The sequence below is a fragment of the Primulina huaijiensis genome, chromosome 17 (assembly GCF_012295235.1).
Source record: "Primulina huaijiensis isolate GDHJ02 chromosome 17, ASM1229523v2, whole genome shotgun sequence".
In the NCBI taxonomy this organism is placed as follows: Eukaryota; Viridiplantae; Streptophyta; class Magnoliopsida; order Lamiales; family Gesneriaceae; genus Primulina; species Primulina huaijiensis.
In genome coordinates this window covers 3,513,217-3,526,728 of record NC_133322.1, presented here as the reverse complement: position 1 = coordinate 3,526,728, position 13,512 = coordinate 3,513,217, and the positions used below count along the sequence as shown (strand labels likewise).

The following is a 13,512-nucleotide window of genomic DNA, read 5'->3' as shown; positions in this document are numbered from 1 at the left end:
AAATAAGATATCTGTCTCACAAAATACGACCCGTGAGACCGTCTCACACAAGTATTTGCCTAAAAAAAATATAATATGTGAAAAAAAGTCGAGATTATATAAATTATAACCGGAACAGGCTGTCTGAATTTATAAATATATCGACAACTATTGTTTGGTTCAACGAACAAATCCTATCATACATCTGAATTCCTCACCCCAACCAATTTTCCATGTGTTATTTATACATGTCGTTTAGGCATAATTTATTTTATTTACATATTTAAAATGAACGTCAAATTTTAATTAATAATTTTCAGATTATGATTAATTTAACCATATCCAATATTGATTAAAGCTATATATTACAAAGCAAAGCAAAAGAAAAAAAATTAGGATATTTTACTCCTATATATATCAATCAATCGAGTAAATAAGTTAGAAACAGTTTTCACCTAGAAATTATTACTATCGTTTGTGCATTTGGTTTGTAAAAAATCGATTTCTTTCTGTTCGTGATCGGTATCAGACCATCGAAGTGTATTAATATCATCGAAAAAGTTTATTAAATCAACTACAAAAAGATCTTAAATTGAATCATATGATTATTCGATATTCATATGCGATTAATGTTATTTTTCGGCCAATAACAAACAAATAGCGTAAGCCAGAATTCATCAAACTGAAATAAGTTTATTTTTAATTCTCACCAACGTGTACGTTATCACTTCTCATATCCGCAAAAACTGGATTTGCATGTGACATCGTCTCTAAATCANATATGCCTCGAATCCAACGCAACTCTCAGGAAGAAAACAAATAAAAAAAGCCATATTTCAAAATGGAATTGATCAGAACTCATGAGGAGGAGGATGCATGGACGCAGAGATTGATATTCTCACCGACCATGCGATCGATACGGAGCAGAAATCAGCAGAAGACAACGGCAAACAACATACTGGAGACGATTGCTGCAGCCGGACAGGACGGGCGTACGGCGCGGCTTAAGTTCGTGGTGAGGAAAGACGATCTGAAGCAAGTGCTGGAGGCGATCGGAGATGGACGCAGCTCGGCTTCGGCTGCCTACGCGCTGGCTGTATCTCTGGACCAGCGGCTGAACTTGTTGAGACACAGACGGATGCTGAGAGGTGCGAGCAATGGGAGGGATCAGAGATGGAAATCATGGCGCCCGGCTCTTCAGAGCATTCCAGAGGAATAGCTTATGATAATGAAGAGAGATTTTAGTGTTGATTTTTAGCAAACATAGACTATGAAATATCTTTGAATATTTCAATATAAGAAAATTAAACGATTTTCTAATTTCCAATTCGAAAATTTTGGAGCAAATTCGGCAAATTCTTCATTCATTTTTACTTCTGCTGTAAATTTTTTTAGATGTTGGTACGAAATTTCGTTAATGTTAACAATTATGAATAAATATATTGACCAAAACTTAAACAGGCCCATGGTGAAATGAAAGCCCAAACATCTGTTGGGCTTCGATATTCTAATTCCAAGCCATCAGGTCGGGTTGGCCCACAAAGTTTCCGCTTTATATATATGTCTGTGTGTATACGCCTGACGAAATTTAAGAAATAAAGGAAGGAGAGACTCTGTTGGGCAAACAACTGATTTAACTGTATTAACGGTTATCTTTTCAGATGTTATAATGGTCGCAGGGTTATATCTCAAGCTCTGCACGAATTCCATTGTTTCACAAAATAAAAATTTTCCAGCAAAAGTCCAAGCTTCAAAAAATATCCAAAACCATGATCCCAATACAACGTATCGGAAACCAAAACCAGCTGCCACCTTACTTAGTCGAAGACATGTGGAAAGAGCAGAAAAATCACCCGATCGTGGTAATATTTTGTCGGCAAGAACGTTATTGTTCTATCTAGATGAAGGTTGTTTGGAGAATGCACTCCAAATGTTTGAGACAATAACGAAGTCGAGCACGTTCATTTGGACTGCGATAATCCGGGAACTAACTGATTCTGGGTTGTTCCAGGAAGCCATTGTTTTTTATTACCGGATGCAAATTGATGGGATTAAAGCCAATAAGTATACTTTCCCTTTTGTAATCAAAGCTTGTGCTGGCATTTTTTCTTTGAAGGAAGGGGGCAAAGTTCACTCCAGGATCGTGAAGCTTGGATTTGCTGCTGATGTTTATATATGTAATGCACTTATATTTATGTATGCAAAAGTTGGGTGTGTTGGGGATTCGGAGAAAGTGTTCGAATGGATGCCTGTTAAGGACTTGGTTTCTTGGAATTCAATGATCAATGGGTATGTTTTAGCTGGGGAAGGTAGGAACTCCTTGAAATGTCTTCAGAAAATGCAGGCTTCTGGAGTGAAACCTGACAGGTTTAGCATTATCAGTGCTTTAGGTGGTTGTGCTCTTGAGCGTAATTTGTTAAATGGAAAGGAAATTTTTTGTCATGTATTTAGAAATGGATTTGAACTAGATTTGATGATCCAGTGTTCATTAATAGACATGTTTGGAAAATGCGGTCAAGTGGATTATGCCGAGAGATTTTTTGGTAGAATTTCTAATAAAAACGTGGTTATTCGGAATGCTATGATTGCAGCATATGCTCTGAACGGTCTATCCTTAAAGTCAATTTCTTGTTTGGTGGGAATGCAAGAGGATTGCTGTGACAGACCTGATGCTATCACGATGATAAACTTGCTCCCCTCCTGCTCGAAAATGCGAGCTCTGAGACATGGAAAAGCTATTCATGGTTATGCTATTAAGAATGTATTTCTGCCTCATTTAGTATTGGAGACTGCTCTAATCGACATGTATGGGAAGTGTGGGGGAGTAACATTGGCCGAGTGGCTGTTTCTTCACATGGAGGAAAAGAATTTGATATCGTGGAATGCCATTATGGCTGCATTCATGCAGAATGGTCTTTTCAGGAAAGCAGTAGAATTTTTGTTTAAATTGCGAACAGAACCTTTTTTCCCTGATCAGATGACATTTGCAATTATCCTTCCCGCTTATGCAGAAGCAGCCTTGCTGAGAGAAGGGAAACAAATACACGGCCTTATTACGAAATTGGGTTTTTCTTCCAATACATTCATCTGCAATTCATTGATTCACATGTATGCAAAATGTGGTGATCTTATGTCATCACAAAATGTTTTTGATGGTATATGTTGTAAGGATGTGATTTCATGGAACACGATCATTATGGCTTATGCAATCCATGGGTTTGGAGCAAACTCCATTAGGTTGTTTTCTGAAATGACAAAAGAAGGCTACAACAAACCCAATGGAAGCACATTTGTTTCTCTGTTAACAGCTTGCAGCATCGGAGGAAATGTGAATGAAGGCCAGAAGTATTTTGATTTAATGAAGAGAGATTATGATATTGATCCTGGAATAGAGCATTACGGGTGTGTTCTTGATCTTCTTGGTCGTCTGGGTAATCTTGATCTTGCTAAGCGTTTTATCGATGAAATGCCCTTGAAACCAACACCACGGATTTGGGGATCTCTATTATCTGCAAGTAGACACCATCGAAACATTGAGATGGCTGAGCTATGTGCTGAGCACATACTGTCTTTGGATAACAATAATACCGGATGCTATGTCTTGCTTTCGAATATGTATGCTGACGTTGGAAAATGGGATGATGCCGAACGTGTTAGATGTTTGATGGAGAAAGAAGGACTGGAGAAAACCATCGGACGCAGCACAGTGGAGGTCCATGCTAAAGCTTACGTGTTCACGAATCATGATAGATCACAGGCTGAGAGTAACATTGTCTATAATGTTTTGGATATTCTCTTAAGAAGGATAGGCGAAGACTGTCATGTGTACGGTCCCTCTAAGTTCAAACCTCCAGAACTGATAAAAAGAAGAGCCGGTTCTCCGACCTTCCATGGTGTGAGATTAGCTATATGTTTTGGGTTGATTTCCTCATCAGTTGGGAAACCTGTGCTTGTTAGAAAGAACACAAGAATATGTGAAGATTGCCATAGAGCTGCAAAAAAGATGTCAGAGGGAACCAACAGAGAGATTGTGGTCGGAGATCCAAAAACATACCACCATTTCAAGAATGGACATTGCTCATGTGGAGATTATTGGTGACTGTTTGCCCGTACAGCAGAAAATGTACTCGGTAACAATTCAAAAGTTGTGACGCAAACAAGTTATATGGAAAAATGTATTTTGACCCCCTGAGTGAGGAGATATTAGTATTTGTAATCTGACTAATATAATACACCAATATATACACATATAGTGAGTCTTCGCGAGGCATAGAGACTCCAGTTTTTATACTTGTTCACTTAAAAAAAACAGAATGAATTTAACATAGACAAAAACTTGTGTGAGACGGTCTCAAGGGTCGTATTCTGTGAGACAGATCTCTTATTTGGGTCCTCCATGAAAAAATTTTACTTTTTATGCTAAGAGTATTATTTTTTATTGTGAATATCGGTAGGGTTGACATGTCCCACAGATAAAGATTCGTGAGACCGTCTCACAAGAGACTTATTCTCTAACATAAATGAAAAAAAAAAAAATTATTTTGATTTTTGCTCCAAATACGAACCCAAAAGAAAAATTCAAATGCTAGTTATTAAAACGCCAGTACTAATGGGCATATGGTTAAGCACGCTTTTAGTTACATTCCACCGGAAAGAGTATTTGAATCCCCATCGGGTGGGTAGCCTGGTATGGGTACGGGGGGACACTGCCTTCTCACTGTGGGCAGACACGTGGAGACCAGAGGAGATGACACGTAGTCATCCTTGCCATTCAAGCAGCCTCTTTATTTATTTGGATGGAATTTAAGAGTTGTTAATCTTTCTATGCATATTCGATAAATTTTTGGATTAATATAATAATCGGTAAATCACGTCAGACATGTAAATCACGCCGAGTAAATCTTGTGATAGGTTTGTCCAATCAAATCAAATGTTTGTAAAGAATCGAATTTTTGACCATTTATTAAGAGTTTCCATATTCTATCGACTCGGACACCATAAGATTTAGACGAGGCAATGATTTACTTCTTTTCTTTTTTAATAAGGATGTTTTTTTTTTTATTGATGTAGATTAGCCAATGGGTTTTTGCAAATTTAAAATTAATATCATTGTAAAAAACTTTTATCAGATTTTAACCTTGAGAATTTAGATACGGCTTGAGATAATTGGGTCGACAAAATTGGGCTTCACGATTAAAGCCCGATGGAGTGTTCGGGGTTTTTTAATCGTTTTCAGGACATTTTGTGAAAGTATAATAAAATAAGGTTAAAAAAAAAATAACAAACTAATGTGAAGAGGCGTAACTTTCAATTGCTTATTTTATTTTATTTTTTAAAAGCAAGTCACGCCATCTCCAATTTAAATTTTTTTTTAAAGTCACGCCTATTTTTTAAGCGTTGATATAAATTAATTTACGTGACTATTCGAATATAAATTATGAATATATCATAATCTTACGTTTTGAGTTTATGATTAAAATACCTAATTATGTTTCTATGTATTATTAATTATTCTTATTATTTTATATTATGCAAATGATAATAACAATACTCATTGTTGTTGTTTTATATAGGTAATATATAAAAAAAATTAGTATAACGATTAATTTATTTTACACCAATAATATAAATTTTCTTATTATAAAAAAAAGGAAGTCATATCTACTTGGTAGGCGTGACTTCCATGATTTTTTTTTTTGTCCTTTTTTTTAAAAAAAATTGCGCCAACTCACATATATTTTCATTTCACCATCAAATTATTACGATTAATACAATAAATCATTAAACATTTTTTTTTATTGTATCTCATAATTATATGAGATAGTGTATTTTATTTTTAAACAAAAAACTACGTGATTTTATTTTTTATTTTACAAATAATCTTTTATATTAAATGTGAAACAAATATATACATAAACAAATAAATTTAAAATTATTATTATCATACTATATAATTATATAATTATTATAAAACAATAATATCAACGGAAAAAAATAGCATATAACATAAATTTTTTAAACATTTTTTTTAAAAAAATAATAATGATAATTAAAATTTATCAAAAGTTTATAAAAAAATCAGATTTATCTATAAATAAATACCTATTCATGAATAAGGCTCAGAACGATTTTCAAATTTTTTTACAAAAATTAGTAATAACTAAAAAAATCACCTAATAATTAAAATCGAAAAAAAAATTAAATAACACGACAAAATTAGTCTAACATTAATAATAATTTCATTTATAACTTTTATATTTAACAAAATAATTTATGTTAGTATACATACCTTTAATATAAGTTAAAACTAAAATGAACCTGTAAAACCAAAAAAAAAATCAAATTATTAAAAATTTGCATGAAGTGAAAAAATAAATTCAAACATTTACGAGAACTTACCGATGAAAAATACGAAAGGAGCGAATAAAATGAGTCAATTAAGTATTCAATTTATAGAGAAAAATTTATAATATTATAATGAATTCGAAATTATTAAAGTTATGTTATTGCAGCTTTTAATACATGTGCGGAGGCGTGCAACTCTGAAATAATTTAAACATGTCACTTGTACTATTATTTTTTTTTAAAAAAGTAAGAGCGTGACTTACATTTTTTAAAAAAATAATAAAGCAAGTCACGCCATCTCATATGGCGTGACTTGCTTTTTTTTTTCAAAAAATAATAAGCAAGTCACGCCATCTCATATGGCGTGACTTGTTTTTTTTTAAAAAAAAAAATTTGAAAGTCACGCCTCTTGAAGACGCGTGACACATTAGTTTGTTAAATTTTTTTTTTTAATTATTCTATTAAATTTTTAGAAAATGTGCGGTAAACAGTTAAAAAGCCCGAGTGTTGGGCCCAATCATGGAAATCGGTCCTTCAGACGGTGAAGAAGATCGTCACCTTAAACAAAAGGAGAAGGAAGACAGCAGATTTGGATGCTGCTGCACACTTGAATGAATGTGCATGCCTTTGAATTCTGCAGGATTTCAAGAAACACTGAAAACGCAATCCACTTTCAAATATAGTGAATTTGTTTATATTCATCCTTTCCGCTGTTCGATTCATGTACACGTCAGTCCGATGAAAGGCGAATAACCGAACCGACCATATTATTGTTAAGTATAGGATTTTTATGTATAATGAATCATATTATTGTTAAGTATAAGATTTTTTTAAATATATAACGGACATGTTAGGATTTAGGAAATTAGTATCATTCACCCTCAATTTTCAATTCGATCGTTTTTTCTTCTTTCTCACCACTCACCAACCAGCGTTTTTTTTTCTTCCTCACTCACCAATCAACAGTCACCACTTCTAAATATTCCGTTGGATTCATGCATTCCGTGTCTATATGGTTAATTAGTTATACATTGTTATTATATTCGCATGACATTTATATTAAATCTCATAAATTAAATGCTTGACAAATACTATGATTTAGATTTTAGAGGCATTAAGTTACGTATAATTTTATTTCTTAACAAAATTTTAGCTAATCGTATATAACCGATCATATAAACCGAATCATATTACAAAAAAATCGAACCGAACCATAACAAAATGATTTGATTTTGGACTAGAGATATTCAAAACCGAAAACCAAACCGTTGTAGAGTAAAACCAGACCAAACCGATCGTTGCCCACCCTAGCCAATATTGCATGTTCCATTTGCATGCGCTGAGGTCTCCATAGTTATTGGAGAGAGATTACTGAACCATGACAATTATGAATAACACAACCCAATTGGTTCTCTACCAAAAAAGAAAAAAAAAACTTAAATGTTCTTCATGGCCGGAAAGCCTTGTTTTCCTCGGAGCTCGTCGAACATCTCACTCGACCCTTGTTTAAACAAGGTAAAGGGGATCATCTTTTAAAAAAATGTACATATAATAACACATCACACAGCCAGGAAAGGCAAACAATCATCGACTCGGGCACAAGAATTCTCTTCGCATTAGTTTGCTGCATCCCTGCTGTAGTATTGATCGAGTGTTTTAGCTGGGATACGGTGAAGAAGCTCCCGGGGAAAGATCCGGAGCAGTGTCCATGCCAGGTCCAGTGACTGGAATATGTTACGGGTGTCGTATGCTCCTTGTGCGACAAACTTCCTCTCAAATTTATCGAGAAACTCAAGATATAGCTGTTTTAAATTAGGGGTCGGGCACAATTAGTTAGTTATCTCACTTATTTTTTTATCTGGAAAATTTGATATAGCAAATTTGTATTCAGATAGTGATTGACCAGATCTTCTGAGGAAAGTGCTTCTTCTCCAACCACAGCTTTCATCGCCTGGACATCCTTTCCAATGGCATAGTTTGCATATAGCTGTGAATATTAAATGTAGAGTACATCGTTAAATCCATACAATCAAGAAAGGCAGCTGTAGTTTGACTGAGCTTGACCGTGGAGACCAGAATCGGTTTTGTACATTAGACAATATACCTGGTTAGATACATCGGAGTGATCCCTACGGGTCATTCCCTCTCCAATGGCACTCTGCAATACATTGAGAGAAGATATAACATATCTCGTTACCCCCTGTCAGAGTACTCAACACCAGACCACATATATGCAGTCTACATACCTTCATCAGACGAGACAAGGATGGCAGCACATTTATAGGAGGGTATATCTGTCAGTTCAAAGCACGTAATTTGGTAGGATTAATTTTGCCCAACACAAAAGATAAATGCATTGATCTCAAATCCCGGTCTCGATCTGTAAATCGAAGAACTTAGACCCATATTTGAAAAGATTTTGTAATGGTTTGAACAGGTACTATCAGAAGCTAATTGGCATGCATCAATCTATCTATACCTGCCGATTATGAAGTTGTCTGTCAATATATATTTGCCCCTCAGTAATATAACCAGTAAGATCTGGAGTTGGATGTGTGATGTCTGATCGATTGAAATAAAATTAAGAAATTAAAAAGAAATAAAATCCAGCTCGTTTAAAAAAACACAGCAAGTGAAACAGAATTTTTGGTAATTTTGCATTACCATCATTAGGCATAGTCAGAATAGGGATTTGTGTGATGGATCCCTTTCTTCCTTCAATACGTCCAGCTCGTTCATAGATAGTAGCAAGATCAGTGTACATGTAACCAGGATATCCACGCCTTCCAGGCACTTCTTCTCGAGCCGCAGATACCTATAAAGAATTCATACTGTAGTTGGCACACACAGCTATGATAAGAAATTAAAGAAAAAAAAATCCTCTGATTGAAGTAGTAAATCGCAGCAAAGACGAAGATAGTAGCTATAAATATGGAGGCACATCACATCAACTGTTACAATAATAGACATAGACATCCTGATACTCCTAAATTCCTAATAAGACTTGAAATAAGAGAGAAGACGTTCTTTGTACTTATAATGGCTGATAAAATAAGAGGATTCCCATTTCAAATAGATAGTAAAGAAGGGTATTGGTGGTGCTGCTACCTCACGGAGAGCATCAGCATAAGAACTCATATCTGTCAATATGACCAGAACATGCTTCCCACATTCGTATGCCAAGTATTCTGCAGTTGTCAGAGCAATACGTGGAGTAATGATGCGTTCTATTGTTGGGTCATTGGCCTACAGAGGACATCATAACCCAATGAAAACAGTACATCAGCACGGTTTACAGGGGACCAACATAACCAACGGGCGGGCACAGTTACCAAGTTAAGAAAAAGGGTCACTCTCTCCATGGATCCATTTTCCTCAAAATCACGTTTAAAGAACTGGGCTGTCTCCATGTTGACTCCCATAGCTGCAAAGACAATGGCAAAATTGTCTTCTCCATCATGCTGTAGCATAAAAGCAGATAATAAGAACCAACAAAAAAGTGACTTCTGGAGATATCAAAGATAAGAAAATCAAGTACAACATATATTAATAAATTATCCCATGCAGTAGAAAACCTTGCTAATGTCCGCAGGTCTAAATGAAGGCTCTCCGAACAAGAAAGAGAATATTCTCTCTGAAGAACACCATGTTACATTTATATGGGCTTCAGCATACACTCAACAATGCAACCAAAGCATAAAGCAACAAAAACTAAATGGATATCAAGCATAGTTAGAGAGTCCAACTCAACAACAGGACATAGGGATCAATAATAGTTGCTCTACTGCAGAACTTTTTTAGAGGGATCACACACCTCAAGAAGATTATCAGATTTCTCCAACCGTTTGACCAAACCAGCCTGACGACAGATTTGGGCAGCAATTTCATTGTGAGGAAGACCAGCAGCAGAAAAAAGAGGAATCTTTTGCCCTCGGGCAATTGAGTTCATGACATCAATAGTAGAAATTCCAGTCTGTATCATTTCTTCAGGATACGTTCTTTCACTAGGATTAATGGAACTCCCTGAAGAAAACAGGGTAAAGAACACATCAAGTGTGCAGGCAACATGTATACACAAGGACATAATCTAACTCATACTCTAATGTTACTTGCCAGAAATATCCAAATAAGCCTCCGGAAGAATAGGCGGCCCATTGTCAATGGGCTTCCCAGAACCATTAAAAATACGGCCAAGCATGTCCAACGAGACAGGTGTTTTTAAAACCTGGAAGCAAGTTACAGATACACAATCAGAAAATATGAAGGAAAAAAAAACTTGAGGATCATAAGAAATGAAAATTTCATAAATTATCACTACAATCTTTCCTACAAGAGAACATAATCATAAATTAATAGTTTAACTTCCTAGCATTCATCAAGATTCGTAAACTAATGCCTGTTCATAGAAAGACTTTTGTGAATTTACTGCCTGGAGATTATAGACCATGAACTTTAATAAAGCACTACTACCAAAGTTGAACAGCAGTTTTCACCTCAATTTTAAACAGGTCGATCCCATAGGTCATAGATTCAACTATTTTTTTAAGGGCAACGTCAAAGTAAGAGGTGAAAGATAAATTTCACGGTTCAAGAATGTGATTGTATTGTGATTCAGTAACCATACAAATTCCACTCCTGCAAAATTTGCAATTTCCAGGAAGACAAATAAAAAAACAATTTTATGATAAATGCAGCTGAAGAAATAGTACTGATAAATAAATTAAACAAGTTATTTTCTTTTATTTTGATTGCAAGACGAAATATTTGGGTTTACAACAAACTCATGCAGCAATAAGTTCATACTGCTTCAGCAACAGCAATCCAACACATTGTGACTTTAAAAGAAAGAAAGCGTAAGGGAGAACTACTGCACGGCCGCACCTCTCCTGTAAACTGAACAGTTGTATATTTGTTATCGATTCCAGACGTTCCTTCAAAAACCTGGTAAAAAAGTGGGAATTAGAAAACAGTTATATTTATACTCAAGAGAAAAGTATCTCTTCGGTAGGAAGTTCAACTAAGTCCTCAATAAAACTCTAATAGATCTACAGGAATTTTTTTTAAAAAAAAGTGGCATCCATCACTTGCCATAAAGGCTAGTGACAACATAATTCTGTGATTTATTGTACAAAGGGGAATCTAAAGGCAAGCCAAATGATCCAAGATCTCACAGCAAAATGCGGGAAATAAGAAGATGAACCCAACAAAAAACAAAGAGTAATAAACTTGGATGATATTCACCTGAACAACAGCCTTCTCGCCATCAACTTCCAAGACCTGCCCACGTCGGGTTGTTCCATCTCCTAGGCGAATATTGACAATTTCTTGGTACTTAGGTCCCTGAACATTTTTGAAGCAACACCCAATATTATACACTTCTCAGATATATCATAACAGTACTTGTAGAATTATATGTCAATACTGAGAGACACAAAATAGAACTGACTGATAGGGTACACCACAGCACCGCACTCACCTTGACTTTGTCAAGAATAACCAGAGGTCCAGCAACTCCCGACACAGTTCTGTATTCTGCGAAAAAAAAAAAAGTATTAAAGTGTTCGCTTGGTGAGCAATCAATGCTTGAAGGATATATTCTACAATAGTTACTCATAGAAATCCATCTGTCACAAACTAGATTATAAAAATCTCATCTATATAAATACATACATGGTCCTAATATGTGTTCCAAAACACACATTAGAAAAGAATCATGTGTTGATATTGAGCCCCTGAAATGACACCTCAATAATGACAAAAGAACTGATATTTATAAATGTGTATTAACTCCATATTTTTTGGCATAGGTACAGTTACAGTAGATAAGAAAAGTAACAATGAGAACATACCCATTCCAATCTCCAAAGTTCCTTCCTCCATTTCAACGTTGTTTTGCGCCACGCCCATACTAAATCTAATCCACGGTTCACCAGTCCACAACAAATAATAAAGGTTAACAAAAAAGGTACTTGAAGCAATCAAATTCAGTTGCAGTGAGTTTCATTTCACTTCACTTCAAAGCCGAAATAATGAACCAAATCCGCAGTACGCACTAGCACATACACATAAAAGCAGCAGAGAAAAATGAATATGACAATGATAGTGATTCCTATACATATAAACAAACGACGCAAAATTAAAAGAGAAGCAGAATACAGAAACTGGATCTGAATTGTGACATACCTAGCTCTGAATCAGATGGGGGAGAAGGAGGAGTTGCAGCGAACAGAATAATTATAATTATTGAAGCGAGATCTAAAGCTCGGGAAAGAAATCATCTCATATTTGAATTAAATTCAATAATTAGTCAAACAAATTTTTTTTAGCATTGATAATTGATAGTAACATAAGCTAAATTTAAATATATATATTTTTTAATAAAAAGGATGGAAATAATTTAAACTTGGGAAGTTACATAGGGGTGTCAAAACCAGACACGAGTCACTAATCCGACACGGTTTAACCCAAAAAAAATCAGGTTTGTGTTTTAAGTTTTCAGGTTCGGGTCAGATAGGGTTGGACCCGATAGCTGACCCGAAAAAAAATGATCGGATTGGGTTGGGTTCCCGGGTTGACTCGAAAATTTTAATTTTTTTAAAAAAAATATAATTAATAAATATTGCTTACATTTTTATATATTGTATGTCTGAAAAATATTTATTGTATATTTTATATCATAAATTTTCATAATTTAATATTTATTTTGAATATTTTTTATTTTTTAAATAATTGTTTATTTGATTTTATAAATATACTTTATTTTTCTACAATTAGACTTTCAAATTTAAATAATATATATGAAGGAGATTTTGTTATTATGTGTTTAAATTAAAATATTATTATTATTATTATTTGAATTTTATTTTAAAAAATTTTAAAAAAAAAATCAAAATCATGTTATACGTGTTGATCGGATTGATTCGGTTTCAGGTTTGGGTTAAGAGTTTTCGGGTCGACTCGGGTTCGGGTTGGGTTCGGGTTAAGCAATTTTTGAATGGTACTATTGCTCAACCCGACCCGACCGATCCGACACACCCGAATTGACACCCTAAAGTTATAGCAAAATTCATACAATTGTAGCGTTTGGACCTCTATTTCACTCTCCCTTTAAATCATTTGAAAGACCAAAAATCTTGGTTGTTTCTTGACCCATGATTCTTGTATCCAAATTGGTCCATATGTTACGTT

The 13,512-nt window shown here is 34.6% G+C and overlaps 2 protein-coding genes across 3 annotated transcripts; one reads left to right on the top strand and one right to left on the bottom strand.

Annotated features, from left to right (window-relative positions):
• The first annotated feature begins 1,560 nt into the window (after positions 1-1,560).
• Positions 1,561-4,243, top strand: LOC140962256 (pentatricopeptide repeat-containing protein At4g35130, chloroplastic). The gene has a single exon (XM_073421103.1). The coding sequence runs from the start codon at positions 1,649-1,651 to the stop codon at positions 4,076-4,078; it is 2,430 nt and encodes an 809-aa protein (XP_073277204.1). The 5' UTR covers positions 1,561-1,648; the 3' UTR covers positions 4,079-4,243.
• A 3,389-nt stretch (positions 4,244-7,632) lies between these two features.
• Positions 7,633-12,634, bottom strand: LOC140963328 (V-type proton ATPase subunit B2). 2 transcript variants are annotated; one of them, XM_073422615.1, is made up of 15 exons: positions 12,509-12,634; positions 12,174-12,247; positions 11,801-11,856; positions 11,566-11,664; positions 11,206-11,265; positions 10,434-10,549; positions 10,139-10,343; positions 9,657-9,785; positions 9,433-9,570; positions 8,989-9,139; positions 8,804-8,886; positions 8,571-8,618; positions 8,429-8,482; positions 8,228-8,311; positions 7,633-8,126 (listed from the first exon to the last, which is right to left on the bottom strand). In XM_073422615.1, the coding sequence occupies exons 2-15, from the start codon at positions 12,229-12,231 to the stop codon at positions 7,941-7,943; spliced, it is 1,467 nt and encodes a 488-aa protein (XP_073278716.1). In that variant the 5' UTR covers positions 12,232-12,247; positions 12,509-12,634; the 3' UTR covers positions 7,633-7,940. The 2 variants fall into 2 exon arrangements, with proteins under 2 accessions (XP_073278716.1, XP_073278717.1); XM_073422616.1 differs by having other exon boundaries at positions 12,174-12,238; positions 12,508-12,596.
• Positions 12,635-13,512: the final 878 nt, after the last annotated feature.

What these genes read in the sequence shown, in the direction of transcription:
- LOC140962256 (XM_073421103.1), top strand. Translation starts at nt 1,649, where the DNA reads ATGGTCGCAGGGTTATATCTCAAGCTCTGCACGAATTCCATTGTTTCA.
- LOC140963328 (XM_073422615.1), bottom strand. Translation starts at nt 12,231, where the DNA reads ATGGGCGTGGCGCAAAACAACGTTGAAATGGAGGAAGGAACTTTGGAG. An exon ending in AACTTTGGAGATTGGAATGG is followed by an intron (nt 11,857 to 12,173) that starts GTATGTTCTCAT and finishes TTTTTTTCGCAG; the next exon opens with AATACAGAACTGTGTCGGGA. An exon ending in TATTTGGATATTTCTGGCAA is followed by an intron (nt 10,344 to 10,433) that starts GTAACATTAGAG and finishes TTCTTCAGGGAG; the next exon opens with TTCCATTAATCCTAGTGAAA.